General features: G+C 35.3%; 1 protein-coding gene across 41 annotated transcripts in view; it reads right to left on the bottom strand.

The window, feature by feature from the left end:
* The window catches only part of LOC135418864 (hornerin-like), a 53964-nt gene extending 39927 nt beyond the window's left edge, over positions 1-14037 (bottom strand). For 7 of the 41 annotated variants that reach the window (XM_064664601.1, XM_064664618.1, XM_064664602.1 and 4 more), the window contains exons 1-11: positions 12365-14029; positions 9421-9616; positions 7138-7274; positions 6753-6844; positions 5577-5685; positions 4910-4936; positions 4526-4564; positions 3709-3753; positions 2317-2358; positions 999-1040; positions 81-113 (exon numbers count right to left, since the gene is read on the bottom strand). In XM_064664601.1, the coding sequence (XP_064520671.1) occupies positions 81-113; positions 999-1040; positions 2317-2358; positions 3709-3753; positions 4526-4564; positions 4910-4936; positions 5577-5685; positions 6753-6844; positions 7138-7274; positions 9421-9616; positions 12365-12394 (792 nt within the window). In that variant the 5' untranslated portion in view covers positions 12395-14029. Of the gene's footprint in view, positions 1-80; positions 114-998; positions 1041-2316; positions 2359-3708; positions 3754-4525; positions 4565-4909; positions 4937-5576; positions 5686-6752; positions 6845-7137; positions 7275-9420; positions 9617-12364 lie in introns of all 41 variants that reach the window. The other 34 variants (XM_064664617.1, XM_064664604.1, XM_064664600.1 and 31 more) reach the window with 10 other exon arrangements.
* Between the last annotated feature and the right edge of the window lie 4924 nt (positions 14038-18961).

Genomic DNA, 18961 nt, shown 5'->3' on the forward strand with positions numbered 1-18961 from the left:
TGTTTGGTAAAAGTTGGGCATAACTGCTTAGCCCTGAATACCTAAGGAAATTGAAAACATGTTGGAAAACATGTAGTTACCTGGCCATAGGAAATGCCGGATGAAGATGCACTCTGAAATAAAAACATAGAACAGGTATTTATTTAAATCATAATTTGTTAATTATATCTATAAGTCATCCTTAGATGCACACTTCAAATGAAGCTGATTTTACCTATACTTGAAATAAATCTAGGGCAATAGTAGAGTATACTGAACTTGCTTAAAGATAACTGACGTAAAAATTTCCCAAACTCTACCATGGTCATAAGCTTACTGTTGCTCCATCAAAAATGCAGTTTACACTTACATATTAAACAAAGATAAAATATATTTAAAGTTTAGGAACTAATATAACTAGTATATCTAAAGTTGAGCATACGATTAAGCAGTTTCTTGGCTAGGGTTTCAGTTCCTGACAAGCATTAGAGAGTGTGTTCTCCTTCTGATAAATATTTTTACTTGCTTTTGTGATTTTAAAAATGTAACATATATCAGATTTTAAAATAAACCTGTTTTCAAGTGAAAATGAAAGAAATGAGATTGACAATAGAAATTTCTCTACTAACTAAAGAATTACTGGATTAATACATAAAGATTGTAAAAAAAACCAAATAGTATTGCACAATATGCAATATCCAAAGACAATTACTCTGATAAAAAGCATTACACAGTAAGAATTCTGACATTTTAGTAGGCTAACAAATTAAGCATTTGTAATAGGTGATGAGTAGCCCTTATGACTTAAATGATTATGCTTTGAGGAACTGACAATGTAACACCTTTTAATTTTGGGTTTTAATCTCAGAATAATATCTCAGACTAAAACTGTTTTCCCTTATATGTTTAGGAAGAATAATATAGCTCTACAGAAGAGAATCAAATGCAATTTGCAATAAGGAGATGAGTCAAGAAGCATAATAAGAGACAATCAGTAAAAACATCCATAACCAGCTTACATCTCTGCAGGCATGCTGACCATATGTACCAGCAGCACCTCCCTAAGAAAAAAAAAGAAACCAGTTATTTCTCATCTATAGCTGTTTCAGAAGGAAAGTCACACTTCAGACACCCTCAATTCTGACTGATCTTTATGTAAAGAATAGATGATAAGGAGAGCATTGTAGTCTCCACTACAAATGTGTGAACATAGGAGCCCTTTGTCTATTAGTGATTATCTAGTGGTACTTGGGAAACATTTTAAAATAGGTACTGTTGAGACAGAATTTTAATAAATTATAAAGGTTTTATATAATGCTAGTAATTCAAACATATTATGTATGTCATATGTACATACATGTAAAAATTAGGAAGCGGAAACCCAAAAGAAAAAAAAAGCTAACATCTTCCTGATAGTCAATAAATTATAAAATGTAAACATTCAGCATAAATAGTAGTAGTTCCTTTTCTACATAAACCTCAATTGTTACTATTATTACAATCAAGTCTCCCCAAAACCTGTAATTTTGTTTTCTTTGCAAAAACCCAATACACATTGTGATGAATTAATTTTATATTTTGCAAGTACTGATGATATGAATGTTTTACATTTTTGCACTGTTTCATTTATTTTTCTTTTCTTTTTCTTTTTATTTTGATGAAATGTTTTGAATAAATACAAATTTTTATTAAAAAATTAAAACCTTATCTTGAAAGTGCTGAAAGGAAAACAAAAGAATTATATATATATTTTAATCCGTACAATTAGTCACCATCTTGATAAAAATGCTTCAGGTAAGTCTTTGATCTATTCAGCACATTCATTACATTACACTGTTGCATCTTTCACCTTTTTCTGGATGACTGGCTTAACCTGTTCAGGATTCATAACTTCACAACTATCCCTACTGCCTGAAAAATGAGAACCTGAAATAGCCTCAGTTCTTGCACAAATCTGTGTGACCACTTCTGCGAGGAGGAACTACCTAGAACATGCAGACAGACTTGCACCAGTCTTGTCTTGAGTAGAAGGAAGAATAGATACCTTGTATAATGAGTGTAATATAAGTGCCACAGATAACCCCTTCCAGTCCTTTTTTTTCATGATTCTATAATCTACATCTTTCTATTTAACTTTTTAACTTCTCTGTTTTCCAGCTACTTAATATCATTGAATAAACTGTAATATTCATCTTCGAGATCTCTCTTCATTATTTTCTGTTTGCAGCAGAAACTCCCACATGAACAGTCATATTAAATAATGCCATTGAAGGCTACGAGTTACTATAAATATAGTTATGCTGGGGACAAAAGAGTAAATGTAAGAATAGTGCTTACAGGGCCACATCCACTGCTGCTTATTGTGTAGACTACTCCACCCTGAAATAAAAACAGAAGCCAATTATTTCCCAAAAGGGGGAAAGACAGAAAAAAAGCAACAAACTGCTGTTTTTGGCATGAATAGCTGTGCAGCTGACAATATGTATGTGCTAGTAAGGGTAAAGCAAGTACAGAGGTTACCAGTTCACTGGCAACTGCCTGTAACAATTCTAATTTAGTATGAGACATTAGTCATCATCTTTATTTCACATAACTTCCATATGACTCTGTCATTGGTCATGAAACCTTTCAAAATTTTACTAAGTGGTTCATATTTTATAAAAAATTAATAACTTAAGGTACTTAGTGTCAAGATGAGAAACTCAGCTCTTAGGAAAGAATAGGTATTATATATTAAACAAATACACTGCAGAAAATTGGGTTTTAGCATATACATCAAAATAATTTGTATTTCTCAATATCTGGTAATTCCAGCTACAAGTAGTAAAGATTGAAGGAATAGAATATTACTAGATAACTCACTAATAACTACTAGTAAGTAGTAAGAAATATACCCTTGAGAGGCTGGAGACATATCAGAAAACATCTAAGAGTTAAAAGGTAAATAGGCAAATTAATGGTAGTGAAGATAATTAATTAAAAACCAAGCATATATTTCTGTGATGAATAAAGTGAAAATGGTAAGTGAAAATGCAGACATACCCCAGAAGTTTTAAAAAGCTAACTAGACAGTGAATAGACTCCAAATTTTCAACTGCAAATATAAGTCATTGTTAAAAGCAATATAGACATTATACTGGAGCTTTAATATGGGCATGAATATCTGGGGAAGTTCAGGGAAATTTTGTAAATTCTTGTGGAAAAGACAGTGAAACACAAGTATATTTAAATCTTTCATTTTGACTATTAAAAAAGAGGGGGGGGAAAGGAAAAATACCTGATGAATTAAGAATAGGTACAGTTCCATTTTCATTATGCCAGATGTCACTAAAACTATGAAGTAAATGGTTTGTGACTGTGTTTGTATGCACACATGCACACACAGGTAGGAAACCTCTAGGAAGATGGAAGAAATATTATTTTCCTGAAAAGAGTCAGGTCAATGGTCAACAAAAATGACTGAAGCGTGAAATCAAAGGTAGTGAAGCAGCTTGTAGGTAAAAATACTGACAGCAAGCTATTGAGTTCAACAGAAAGGAGGTAATTGAACTTAGTCCAGGTACTGAACATACTGTTTACTGGATGAATAACTCTGCAATTCTGTGTGAACTAGCAGAGAAGATATTTCAGTACAGTGTTAAATCACCTCAGTACTCTGTAGTTACACTATTTTAGTCGTTCAAGACTACTAAAGGAAAACATACAAATGCTGGAATTTAGGGCTCATACCTGACTGCCTGAATAGCTGCTCTGAGAAGAGCCTGAAGGTCCAACCTGTAAAGAAACCAAAATGGCATTTAATATTTTGCAGGAAAATTACTTTATGTAAGTGATTTTCAGGAAAGAAAGTTCTACTTGGTGGGAAAAGGAAAAACCCACAAAGTAATTACCTAAGACTTCATACCACCAACTGATACTATCAAAATTATTTCAGAGATCTTTCAAGCCAAATAATCAAAACTATACCCAGGCAGCTGTTATAAGTAACATAATTCTGCTGTTTGCATCCTTTTTTATCTGACCTCATACACTTCTGCCCATCACTGAGGAGGGAAACCCACACTGCCACAAGTAGACTAAAGCCTTTTACTGATATGACTATGTAACCACTAACATATTTGCTGTAAAAAAGTAAAGAAGAAAAAGAGGCCTCTTCACTGAGCTGCAACTGACAGTTTTCAGAGGAAAAAAATTAAATTGTTATATTTTATATCAAGATCATGATTTGCAAAAGGCAAGGTTTTAGAGCTGTTGGAATAAGTGATCTTGAACAGCAGGCAACCACTATGAATAAAAGTGAAGACAGAAAAAAGAAAAATTCTATAAGAAAGTTACTTCAGATTAAGAGAACCTGCAGAAGGAAATGATATGGCTGACAATGACTTAAAAGGTTTTGAATTTTAATCAACAAAGGTGAATTGCCAAAAAGGAAATAATATTGAGTAACAAGAGGGATAAAGAAGTGACTAGAAGCAGTTTTTGACCAGGTCTTAAGATCTTGGGCAGTTAGCAGCATTGTCAATGTCTTTGGAGAAAGAATATTTACCATGATGCATCGGCCTTGTGTTGTGTAAGTCCCTCCACGCTGCAAGAAAATACAGATTCCAGTTACTGGTTATTGAGTGGTGTATAAATACCAAATTACTTTAAACAGGAAATCAACTGAATTCACATTCATGGTCTGAGTGAAGAAATCAAGTGTTTCATTGCTCATCAAGTTCATGAGAACTAATATTAACGAATTAAAAATAACAATACCTTCAAAACTGAATACAAAAATGAAAGCATAAATGAGATCTATCTAGGAAAGTGATTTGAATGGTACAACATAATCTTCATGGTGCAAGCATGAAACAAGTGGAGCAGTAGGACAAGAATTCTAAAACTGAGGTAACTGAAAATCGGGAAATTGAAGAAAAATTGCTCTTACCTTGTTACATTCTACTTCTATCATAAGCTGTGGGGGAAAAAAAGAAAAAAAGAGAAAGCATTACCAAATTATTTATCGCAGAAAAAAGCGCAGCTTATTATAGGAAACAGGAAATACTTTTGGTGAAGTGTGAGACTAAAGACACGTGTTCACTCTTCTAGATCACAAGCTCATAAATCAGTGCTGCTACAGTCAAGAACCAATATGGTTGATTTGAACAGGCTTTCTTTACTTAAGTGGACAATCATGTTTAATATGTTTCATATAAGCATAATTCTTGGCAAAAAAAAATTAGCAAACTCCTTTCTAAGAATATGCTGCACAGCTATAGTTCCCAGGAACTGGGGCAAGAGTTAAGAACAGCACAGTACACCAAAAGTACAGTACAGTTCTCCTAATGAACAATATTCTTTTCTTTTTCTTTATGGTATGGGTTGTTTTGATAACTAGATTATTACGTTTCTTATTTCTGTGGGAGAAAAATAATATTTGCTGTATTTTTTCATCATTTTAGTAAGAGGATTAGGCAGATTAAAATTATTGAAAACATGTAATGATTTTGACCATCTTAATGAATAAATGACAACAAATATATGTCTTGTATCAATTCAAAGATACTTTAATTTACTGTATTAATTTCTAGTATGCAAATACAATCAAAACATACCTTCCTTTTACTTTTTCCTGTCCCATTAACAGACTCAGAATGTGTAGGTGTGAGAGTTTTGCTTTGAATTCCAACCCAAAAATTCTCTAGATTTTGAACAACGGTTGCACTAGAAAAAAACCAAAATAATAATTCTTTTTCTATCAAAATATTTCAGTATAAAATACCAATATACTCTCCCCCCCCTTCCCCCAGCCAAGAAAATCCACTGTATTTTGGTTTTAGGGGTATACAATACAAGTTTCACAGAACGCTTTTCCAGTGACTTACATTATCACCTGACATAATTTTGAAGATAAATGAAAGAGATGCTGAGACAAGCAGAACAGGAATGGACACTATTTGAAGAAATACTGACCTCAGTGAAGAGGATCAGCTCAAACACCCATAAGAATTGTCACAACTCTTTCCTATTCTGACAATCTATATCTACGATGGTGAATTGATTTTCATGGCACTAATGAGTGGAAGCAGTTGTGGTTTTGTTCTTTTGCCCGTTCTTTGTATTCCTCAAGATATAATGAAGCAAGGCAAAGATGGCAATATCATAAATTTGCACTTCAAACAATTCAAGCTGTCAAATATTTAGATATTTCCCAATTACATCAAACATGTATTTTGTTAGACCAGGTGGTACTTTTACAAGCTTTAGATCTCCAAGAAAAGTAGCATTAAAAGTAGGATAAATTTGTCTTCTCCTTTTCAGGAGTTTCAGCAGTTAGTTCATGGGTCATAAACTGATTTTCAAATTTATTTTAGCAGAATTTACATCAATCTACTATTCTTCCACTGTTCAAAATGAAAAAAGGTGTAATTGAACAGAGCCTGAACTTCATGTATTCAGGGAACTAGTTACATTCATTTTGTTGCTGTTGTATTAAAGAGGTCAAAGTGTAAAAACCGGTTACTCAAAGATCCATTAATAACACTGTGCTTAATGGAATTATTTACATATATTAAGATCTGTAGGACAGTGTTTACCTTTTATACTATATCTTGAAATGGAAATGATATTATTCAATATATATAGTGGGAAGTTATGACAAACCATGAAAAAAGTATGATGGTGGCTAGATAAGAACATCAGAAACAAAAACACAGGTCTATTTCAAAATATTCCATAGAAATAAAATTTCAAGGGGAAAAAATAAATAAAAAAGAAAAATAGTTATTTACATAAATTGAAGCTCTCCAACATCATGTGGAGCAATCCATGTTGTTGTAACTTTCTGTTTCACATCTGAATTTGCATGACTTATTGCTGAATTCTGCAATTAAAAATAAATACATATAATTACATAAGATGCAAAAGTGATTTTACCTATATTGTTAAGGGAACTGTCTCTACCACAAAAGGTAACACTGATGTCCTCCTAAAAAAGCCAAGTAGTTTCTACATTAGATTCATATCACATATAGAGGATGCATGTAGTTCTCGAAAAAGTCTAATTTTTTTAACCTCTTCTGATGAAGTAGCTTTGCCATATAAAAAATGTTCACTATTTCTACTATTTAAAAGAAAACCAAGGTTAATTAAGTATTCCAAAGACTGAACACATACCGTCATATTATGACATTCCAAGCCTTTGGTGTTTGGATCTGTAATTTTAAAAGTACCAACAGGAGTATCTCCATCTATTTCTCGAGCTTGTAGATTAAATCCTTTAAAACCAGCTTCTCCAAGTGCTTCTAGAGTCACTGTGAAGAGACATTTTGAGAAATTTAAGTTTCCTACACTACTAAAACCTCCTAAATGTGTAACATCTAATTTCCTTTACTCCAAGGCACAAGACCACACGTGTACAATTTTAAAAACCAATTAAAAAGCTTTTCTTAATTATAAGGAGAATGACTATAAAGGAAAAAAATTGGAGAGGGGCTTTTGTGTAAAGTAGCATGAAATTTTTCATTTACTGACAATTTTAAAAGGAATTCTGCTCTGCCAAGTGATGAGTGGCCCTGCTGACCAAAAGATTATTTATTTTCTGTCTAATTAGGCCTAGAAAGTCAAAATATCTACAGGAAAAAGAGAAATGCATTTATTTCTACCTCTGTTTTAAAAGAAAACATTAACTTTTTCCTAAGGTTGAATTGCAGACACATTTTTGTTAAAATGTATTACAACTCTAAAGAGAGAAACTAGACAATTTCGTTTTCATGTTCTATATTAAGTAAAAAAAAATCAATAATTATATGAGCTACCCAATTTTATTCAACTTCTGTTACTGAAGGAGCTCAGAAAAATATGGGAAAGAGCAGTCTTCTGTTTTGTTTACATCCAAACAGAAATTAAATTTCAAAAGGCATAATCGAATTTTTTATGGTCTACTAAAACTTTACTCTGCTACTTCCATTATTAGGCACTTTTGCAAATAAAATCAGAATAATGCTTTATGCACAAAGGTTATGTGTAGTCATTAAAAATAAAGAGGGATGAAGTGGAATGACACAGAAGTCAAGGCAAGGACCAATCCTACCCTGATAATTTAACATTTCCAAACACCTGCATAATTAGCCTTCCAATTTTTTGTCAGCTTTCAGCCCTAATTCACTAATTTTCCCCAGGTCTCACAGAAGCAATGACATCCAGCACTTGAATACAGTGCTAAATCAAGCAGAGATGAGACTGTAAGAGTGCTGGCACATGGAATGCCATAGGCCAAACTGCAATATATTCAGTGCAACCCAATGCAGCTCCCTGAGACCAGGTACTGGGTGCTTATGATTTGAAACAATAGAAGAGTAGTGGTAAAAATAAAAAAAATAAAAAAAAAAGGAGGGGAAAAAAGTCAAGGTTAGTAGCATCTGGGATTCAATATTTTTATCATGGTAAATTCCATTTAACCTCACAGAACAGTCTGCATGTACTTAAATCAATCCACCATTTTTCTGTCAATCCTATTCTAAAAGTAGCTATCTGTAATCAAACCGCCCTCCCATCCTTGAAGGAGCTATTCACATGTTTTTCCAAGAATGGCAGCTATATTAGGGCTCTGATGCTTCTCCGTTCTTTCCCCCCTATATATCACTCTCTATGGAAGCCATATTCATGCTACATGGTTCAAGTAAAACAGCATCCAGTAGCTACTTAGTGAATAATGCTCTTTTTCAGCTACTGAGATACAAAACCAGACACGTAACAGGTTACAACGCTCTTCCACTTCCATGCTCCTTGTAGCATGAACGGTCAGAAAAAGAAGCATTCACAAGTCACTTGAAGTGTGACAGCACTATGAGGTGGCATCATAGTGTGGAGAAACAAGGCTGTTAAGGTGTCTCATCCAGAGAGCAATTTAGGATTAGGAAGATAAAAAGGTGGTTTAAACCACAATAGCTCCACCCCCTGCAATTTGATAAAATCTGGGATACAGTTCTTAGAAGGATGACTCAAAGTGTCTCACTCTTGAGTTGTCTCATACTGCGTCCTGAATTTTTATTTTCCTGAAAGATGACAGCATGTGAACAACTAATGAGTAGGATCCCTTTGTATTGCAGAGGCCTGGTTCAACAGCAAATACTCAAATACAAGGTTAATGAGCAACTAATTATTAGTCCAGTTTGGCCAGCTGTCCTACTTAATTTTAATTTTGTTACAAAAATTACAGCATACAGTTAAGATATATTTATTAGATGGAAAAAGGAAAAAAGAAAAAATAAAGAATACATTTTGAGTTATACATACATATATAAAAAATCTAAAAAATAATAACGTATCAGGTATAGATGAACAAGATTGAAGTAAAAAAGTAAATTATCCAGACTGAGAAGGAAATGGGGGAACTTTTATGAAGACTGGTATTTCTGGAAGACACGAAGATGTTATTATGTTGTTGAGGTTATTTACCTTGGATTTCATTTCCTGGCTCAAAGTTATCAAAAGATACAGCAATAATATATGGTGGTGCAGATGTCTGTGGTTCAGTTTCATAGTTTGGTAACAGAGAATCACAATCGATTGAGGTGTTTGTCTGTGGAAAACTGAGGATTCCAGGCAAAAATACCCCACAGAACAAAAAAAACAAGCAGGAGGGTCTCTTCATCTGTGGAACAAAAAGACAATATAGTTCATAGTAACTTCTTTTTAGTAGTTGCCATGTTTGAGAAATATTGGCTTTTCTCCAGGACAGGAAACAGAACAAGCCTAGAGAGCTGCACTTTCTTTGAATTCACATATTTTGAAGAGAATACATTAAAGTAAAATACTTCTATACACTGGCAGAACAATGCAATAAGAGGCATAAATAATTTCATTTTAAAGTACTGAATTATTAATGGAACTTTAAATTCTCTGGTTACATGACAGCAATCCATTAACAGCCACGTCTGCTGCATTACACCTTTGAACTGGAGAAGTCTTTAAACAAAGTTCCTCATTGTTGCATTGGCAGTTTTAGCTCAGCTCCTTGATTATTCAAGAACTGAGATGCAATCCTTGCTCTCTCAAACTATAGATATAACCATGACTAGCATGCTCTCTTTTGACTGCTTTCCCTACTCCCAATTCCAAAATACAGTCAAGAAATATATTCAAATGCCCCAGAGAACTCTTGAAGTTTTTCAAAATATTTGATTCTTGAAGGACTTAACAAGAGACTTCTGCAAAGTCCTCTGGAACTTCTAAACTATTTAAAAATACTAAATTGCTAGTGCATGTTTCCTATGGGCAAAGAATAAACTATACCCAGTACAGAAATTCACAAAATGTACCTAAGAGGCAGGACTGAAGTCCAGCCCTCAAGGACTGTCTGTGAAAAGAAGACATATTTTCTTTATAATTCACTTGTAGTACTGACACTGATTGTAAACTGTTTCCAAGAAAAAAAGGAAACATTTCCCAATAGTATTCTCAGTTGTTTAATATCAGATTTTATGGCCCATGTTCAAAGTCTAAACGTTCAACCATGGCACCACATAATTTGCCAGGCCATTACATCTTATGAATAACTCACTATTCCAGCTACAAAAACGCTGATACAACTGTTAAATCACAAGAAGTATTTAGTAATGCTATTTTACATGCTGTCTGCTACAGGATTGCCTTATGTGACACAGACTGTAACAGAAAGAATGGAGATACTTAGTTGAGATTTTCTAAAGCATTTCAAACACCATTTAAGAGATATGTTCAATTTGTGTCATCTACCTGTGTGTCTTAATTTGTGCATGAACGTGTAAGACCATTGGTTTTGCATGTGTTAGTGAAATAAGTAACAGAAGCATCTGGAAGCAGGGAAAAAACACACAATTCCAAACACCCATGTACTTAACTCTGAACTTAAACAAAATTTTAAAAAGCTACTGAGTCAGCAAGTAATAAAACAGGTGACTGTGAAGTGTTGAAAAATTTCCTATAGGAGGAGGAAGGTTTGCATGGTGTCACAACCAGTCAGTGCAGCAATCAGGAAAGCCATATAAGCAAGTTAATGTGTCTTTAAAGCAGATGAAGACTGTTCCTCTCCAAAGTCTCATCGAAGTGTCACTTAAATGGGGTCCTGGTAAGCATTATGTTTTGGTATCAGTGTGCTGGGTGTGGTTATCCAATCTTTCGTGACGATTTTGACGTGGCCCACCTCTAATTAAGTTTTAAATACAGCATGTAGGTGCTATTATATCAACAGATGTGGTAAACAGTGATTTAATATGAACCTGTCCATATGTTGTTGAAATCTTTGTCTGACTCACGGAGAGAGGGGAAAAAAAAATCTGTTTCTAATTAGATGTTCTCTTTCAAAGCACAAAGTCCTTAGTTTAGCTAGGATTGGAAAATTGGCTGCAGCTGCACTCTGCCACAAAAGAAAACCAGTCTGAAACCTCCTTTCCTCTTTTTCTAGCTAGAAAAAGAACCAGAAACACAAGCACAACAAGTTGAAACATGGCTGAGATGCCTTCTCTTTGCATCAGCTCTCTGATTTAACAGTTCAAGAGGCATTCAAAGAGTCTCATCATGCCATCTTTTGGAACTAGGTTTTAGATGAGGAAGAGATATAGTGTCTTACAAAATTCCAAGTCCAGACTTGAGACAGAAAATAATTTCCATGAGCCCTGAGTTCCAATACATATTTAATGCAATCATGTTATCTTGCACCACAAATTAACCTTTTCTCCAAGAAAAATGTAAAGAAACAACAAGTAAATATTTATATAATAGAAGCATAGGGAATATTTATAAAATCGAAGCATAAGAATATTATTTTCAAGCTTCTAATTGGGTATAATTATGAAAAATAAACTGTATCCCCAGTTCCTTCATCTGATGGAAAAATTCTAATTATTTTTTATCACAGGTTCAAACCTTTCTTCCTATGAGTCTATGTGGCCCTCATCTATATGGCCATCATCACCACCTGAGCTGCTACTTTAAGAATCCTCTTCCATATTTAGTCTAACGCAATTTCAGGCCAACAATTAAGTCCCTGAGTGATACTTAGCTACTGTATTCAAAGTCTACTGGACTCAGGAAGAGACACTTTAGTGGTTTGCCCCTCCAGAGCCTTGGGCAACCTTCTGAATAGAGACAAAAATTATTTTAAAAGCTTTTAAATATAGAACATTTAATGAATATGATAAATACCTTTCTGTAATTTGAAAAACACAGTCCTGGCAAGTCCTGCAAACAGTTTAAGAGTAAGTCCTGTATACCCCTTTCTAATGATACTCTTTATGATTATTTTCTCTTTTCTTCTCTTCCCCTAGACACTCTTGATGAACCACAGACTTAGTCTTCAGCCTTTGAGAATAAGTATCCCCAGCTGGTGTGCACCCTGTCCACCACATCCCCACCAACACACCTTATCGACCAAGTGCTGATGCGTGGGCATCCTCTGGTCCCTCTGTGGTCAGTGTGGAGGAGCTGCAGCCGGGCAGTGCAGGTGTCCCAGGAAGATGAGAGAGAGGAGATGGAAGGCTTGGCCAATCCGTGGCAGGGCGGGGAACCAGCACGGCCAATCCGGGCCAACCGAGCATCTGCCGTGGAAATTGGGACACCACAGGTGGGACTGTCCTGCCCAGAGTTGGTGGTGACAACACACTCCTCACAGGTGAGTCACGCCCCCTCTGACCTTTATCTAGGCATCTGGCATAGGAAGGGCTTCTGAGGGTTGGTAGCCTAACCTAGTATGTTGACTAAAATCTACAGAATTATGCTATACAAAAAACACCTTACTAATATTTCCTGAGAAATTCCAGTAAAATATTTACATTAGTCTGTTACCTGAGAGTATTCTGCTGCTGGTTTTTCACTTTTTTACTCCTCTCTTACAGCTGGAAAAGACATGGAAAATTCCAATCATTGTAGTACTGCCAAGCATTTTCTCAGAGCAAAGAGTTAATGAGGCTGTTTCATCTTATGTACCTTGTGGGAAGGAACTGAAGTTATTGCATCTGACCTGCATTCAAAACTAATTTTTTTTTTCTTTTCAGAAGCATTTCCATAAGGTCTCTACTGAAGATGGGGAGAAGTCCAAAAGCTGGATGACATATACAATAGAATAGAATATTTTCAGTTGGATGGGATCCACAGTCATCAATCTAGTCCAACTGCCTGACCACTTCAGGCAAGGGACAAAGCACGTTGTTAAGGGCACTGTCCAAATACTTCTTAAACACTGACAGGCTTGAGGCATTGACCACCTCTCTGTTCCAGTGCATGACCACCCTCGTAAAGAAATGCTTCCCAATGTCCAGTCTGAACCTTCCTGGCACAGAGTTGAACCATTCCCACAAGTCCTATCACTGGATACCAGGGTGAAGAGATCAGCACCTCCCTCTCCACTTCCCCTCCTAAGGAAGTTGTAGAGGGCAATGAGGTCATCCCTCAGCCTCCTTTTTTCCAAACTAGACAAGCCCAAAGTCCTTCGCTCTTCCTCAGAGGACATTGCTTCCAGCCCTTTCACTGGCTTTGTTGCCCTTCTCAGGACACATTCAAAGACCTTAACAATATGACACACATTCCTTTTTAATCAGGGAATTCTGTGATTCTATGATACCAGGAAATCCATGAACAAAAGACTGTTCACAAGAACCTTCTTTAATTCCTTGATATTTGTGCACTTAAAATATATTTTAAGAACATTATCTATTTTTAAGATTCAGTGCGTCTAACTAACTGTATTCTCTTTCAGTTAATCACTTTTAATTAATGAGTAGCATTTTATTTACATTGTTCCATTATGAAATACATTGTTTCCTATCTTCTGTGATCCATTGGGGAAGAGATCATAATCCTTTTTTTCTTACTATACCACCAAGCTTACCATTAATACCAATGTTATAAATAGCAATGAAAAATCATGCTGCACACCACAAATGCAACAGCATACCGGTAACACCACCAAATAAATTACACAGTAAAGGAATGTCAACTGCTCACACTAGAAACACATAACCAAAGAGATGGGATCTCACAAATGCATGTATGCAAGACCTCCCTCACTCCCAGCTAGGAGATACTGAGAGGTAAGGAGAGGGATTAGAACTATTTCTCCAGGCTACTCTGAGCAGCAGTGAGTACTCCATGAATATTTGATTTGACAGGCAGATAGATAAATGTCAGGCAATGAATTGCTGTAATCTCGGTAATATGGTTATAAAGAGGCATAGATAAGACAAGCAATGTACTTCTGCTGGCTGTAGTGCTAATAAAATCCTACATTAAATAAGCTGGTAAGGACTCAGACCATTAGTTTACAGTGTGAGAGTTGTAAACCTGCGTCCCTCTTACACAACATACTGCTTGCGGTTTGTTTCAAAGGAACAGTATTCCCAAGGAATCAAACATAGAACACTGATTCAGTATTAATTTACCTGTACTGCAGAATTGCCAATTAAAAAAAAAAAAAAGTCTTTTTCAGGTCTCCACACTTGAAAGGACAATTTTGAGATCATAAATTAAATACCAACTGAACAAGTGGTGAACTCCTGACTCTAGTGAAACCATGATTACAAAGTTTGCTATGTACTCAAACTACTGTGCCAGTGCAGATCAACAGTGCTGTACGCCCATGGACTTCCCTGCTGCTTGGAATGCAAATTCTCGTGGGAATATTAGCTTTTTTTTTTTTTTAAGATCTCAGATTGTATGGTAACCCATATAGAGTTAGCTGGTCTTCCTTTAAAATAATCACATAGAACAAGCCAGGGAACATGGCAGAGAGTCCAGAGTCCAGAACACCGAAAGGAAGGGGATGCCTACTGGGAAGTGCATTAAAATTTTAAAGAGTACATGATGGACAAAGAGGAGGCCAGCTACTCACCTAAGCAAAAGACTATCTTCTGGAACAAAGGACTGAAAACCCTGTCAGATTTTCCTAGAACTCTTTTGTTTCTATTTAAAACTTGTTTAAACCAAATCAGACAAAGCAGCCCGGTTCCTTCTTCCTCACAGACATTAGGACCTCCAACCTCCTTCATGACCTTCAACAGCTTTACGCTTACTCTCTGCAGCATCTGAGCCAAAGATTATTTTTGTTCTAGCAGTTTACATTTCAACTGGAAATGGTAGAAAGCATAACAAAGCTTCAGCTAATGTCAACAGATATACATGAATAACAAGGTAAAATGTGTGAGAGTTATTTTCATCAGGGTCTGGTGTCCTTATCAAACCGATTTGCTGTTTCTGGTACGCAGTGTTGATACACCACTGAGTCTTGGACTGCGCAGGAGAACCGACAAACTATTTGCTTGGATATATCAGGTGTGCTGGAGACAGTGAATGGTACAATGGTAGCTACTCCAAAATTGTTTCAGAGAAAATGTGCATAACAAGTGGTCTTACAGTATGAAGTGCTGAGTTTAGAACCACAGACGTCTTTTTTTATGTAGTTCAAACTGATTCTATGGAACAACAAAAGTGAGTAGGGAGATAAACTGAATTTCTTCCAAACACTATTTTTCATAATTCTGAAAAAGAAAACAATAATTTCTGAACATCCTTCACTCCACTTAAGTGCCAGCTGCCTTGCCAAACTCTCCCAGTCTTTTTTTGTTTCCCTCTTACTCAAACAGGGAAGACCATGAATAATCCCTATAAATGTTAAAAATAAAATTTGCTCTCCTGACATCTATATTGACAACATGAGAAACTTCTGTAACATCCCACATTTCATCTCCAAATGAAAGTGGTTTCCTCAGTGTACATTAGTGCTATAAGAGGATGTTATCATTGCTGCAATCCTCCAGCATACTTTCTGTGTATAAATTGTAAGCTCTCAACTGAAGTTGTTTTGAAACACATTCGAGTCTAAATTTAGTTGTGAGGATTCTTAACAGCTATATGAATTGTATCAAAAGTATTAAATGAAGAGATAGATTTATTTACTTTTCCTTCAAGAACAGTGTCTTCTACCTTATACTAGCATGTCAGTATTTATATCCTGTTTCCAAGGCCTTTAAATATTGCCACATTTTTTATAATAAAAGCAACATTTTGCTTCCTATGCTCAATAAATAGATTCCCTTCTTAAAAATGCACCAACATATCATACAGTAGAATTACATATTGCTCAAAATAGCTCTATCTGTAAATATAGTGTTACTCCTCAGAAAAATAATATTACATTACAACAGTACATTGTAAGAGCCAACTAAAATTTACATAGTATATTTTGCACTCTTAAGGAAATATATTAAATGTATTCTCGATAATATTACTTCTGATAATTCAGTACACCACGTTTTTCTAGGAAAAAAAAAAGATATGAAAGTTACCATTTTCCACATATTAAAAAAATTCAACTCCTTTTTGTCTTTAATTTCTTGTCTTTGCTCATGCTAGTACTTTTCCTGTCTGATTTAAACCCTGCCAACATTAGTGTAAGTCTGATACTCCATAAATAACAAAAATGGTTCACACCCTGAAAGTCCTGGCTAGATGATGTCAGTGAGAGCCTTACATGAGAATAAATGAGCAAAAAAGAGGTTTGACTTGACTACAAAAGAGTAGGAAGGGAGTGATCAAATGGATTACTTCTACCAAACTTTTTATGCCACAGTAGATGTGAGGGCAAACAAGACTGTGCACAGCTTATCGTGGCCCTACATTTGTGTGCTGCTTGGGAGAAACCCCTGACATGAGCAGCACATGCAACAGCAATGACATATGAACATTGCATCACCTTATCTCATGCATTGTGCAAGCTAACAAACACTATTGTCCCTATGTGCTTTTAAGGCGAGTGCTTAGGCGTGGCTGCAAATTTATGCAATGCTTCATGTAACTTCATATAATGTGGCTACCATTTGTTAGTGGTTTACCAGACTCTAAATTCAGATTTAAGTAAACCTAAACATCTGTCAGTGGAATTGAAGACATGATAGTAGAGGGATTCCACTACCAAAATATGCAGTCCAAAAGAAAAGTGGAGCCTTAACATTAACAATCAAAATTCACTGTTTGCACAGTCACAGAGAAGTTAAATGGTCTCTCTTACACACATACCTACTGGTATTACTGAAACATTCTCTTTTAATGTAATTTGTATTTATAGATCCAGAATCTTTCAAGTACAATTTAAATATGTTTACAAGCTAATCACAAGTCCCTGTGGCCTAGAGAACTCCCCTGCATAGTAGAGTTAATGCAATGCACATATATGCATGTGCAGTCCACTTGTGAGTGAGCAGCTAGGGTTCAGAAATGAAAATTCAGCTTTAGAGCTTCTACCAATCCAAGAGTATTGGCTCAAAAATTGCATTAGCTAAATGATACAAAACTGACTGGTATAAACTCACTTTGCTGATGCACCCTCATTCCTTCAAAAATTCTGGCTGCTTAGGCTAATTGAATTTTGGCTAATTAGATAGACACGTCTGTAACTGATACCTGTGAAATCCTGCACTACTGTGTGATCAAACAAGGCATGGATCTGTTATTAATAAGCATAGAGCTGCAGTTTATAAGAGTTTCTTTCAATCTCTTAAGCAAAGAAGGAGATGCTCTTACTAGTGGATATTCCTTTGGAATTCAAAATCAACTTTAAACACTTGCTATCCACTTCTTCAAAACTGTAACTAAGGGAAGTTTGTTACTTATCTTTATATCAATCTATACAGATAAGAGAATGTGATTATAGATTTGAGGAGTTACAGATTCATCATTTACAGAAGCTAAAAAGCAGTCATCTTTGAAAGAAGCATACTTTTTTGATAGGAAGACAGGTTGTCCAATTTTGTCTAATAACATTTGCACAACTACTTGAATAGAAGAGCATAAAGGAAGTGGAGGAAAGAGGGAAGGTATGATGGGCTCATGTGGTTTCTAATAAGATCAGATTTCCAAGAAATAGCCAGTTAATAATATATTTTCCAGGACATGATCAACAAGGTATCTGATATTTGTTTCCAGCAACAAATAATAACATTTCCACTGCATTTTTTTTATTTGTCCCTCAACACACCTCGCAAACAGTAATGAAGTAATCCCCACAGCTTCTTGTGAGGCAGGGAAGTATTATTGTTTGTACCTAATTCTGCAGATGAGGAAACCAAGTCATAGAGGGATTAAATGACTCGGCCAAGGTCATATAGAAAGTCTTCTGCCACTCATGGTATGCGTCAGTCCTTGTCAGCACTCAGTGACACTCCCCGAAGAGTTCACTCAACCCCTTTCTCTGCGTAGGCCAGCATCTTTAAGATTTCATAAGTATCATCTTCCACCCTAACCTTGACTGAAAGAAGAAACTTCATCAGCCCAGGTCAGAGTCCAGCTGAGCATGATCCCCAGTTAATGGCTTTCTTTATGTTTCATTAGGACTCCTGATTATCTCCAGGATTCTACTTTATTTTCACTTCTGCCAGGAATTCCTCCTAATTGATTCTTCTAATTTAAAACTAAGTAGCTAGGCAGGATAATATCCATACAATAAATAAATCAGTAATTATTTTCAAAGATTCACACATATTTCTCTCAAGACATAAACCTTCCCATTTCTATTCCTGTACTTAAACCCCTCCACCTTCCTTTCCTATACAATATAAATTAAAGTTTCATGAGTTCATGTCATACTATGTGTGTATATATACAGATATATACACACATACAGATAACATAATGCCTCCTGTATAGACAATGTTATACTACAGATGGGAATGCCTAAGTGTATAAAGCTTATAGTAAAAAATAGCAAGAATAATCTAAAAAGATTAAAACACACATCCCAAAGTATTTCACTTCTAGAGTAACTTTCCAAACAAAATTTCTGATATATTTTATGTGTAAGCATTTCTGTGATGCATTTCACATCTTATTATTTAATTGTGTGTTTACGTATCAGAACAGTTAGTGGATTTAATTTGGGTGATTTCTTTGGGTGTGAAAAACTTAACTGCACATCATGTGTGACCCACACAGTGAACACTGCCTTTTGCTCAGTTTAAACAGAAATACTGAG

Source organism: Pseudopipra pipra, chromosome 9, assembly GCF_036250125.1.
Source record: "Pseudopipra pipra isolate bDixPip1 chromosome 9, bDixPip1.hap1, whole genome shotgun sequence".
Taxonomy (NCBI): domain Eukaryota; kingdom Metazoa; phylum Chordata; class Aves; order Passeriformes; family Pipridae; genus Pseudopipra; species Pseudopipra pipra.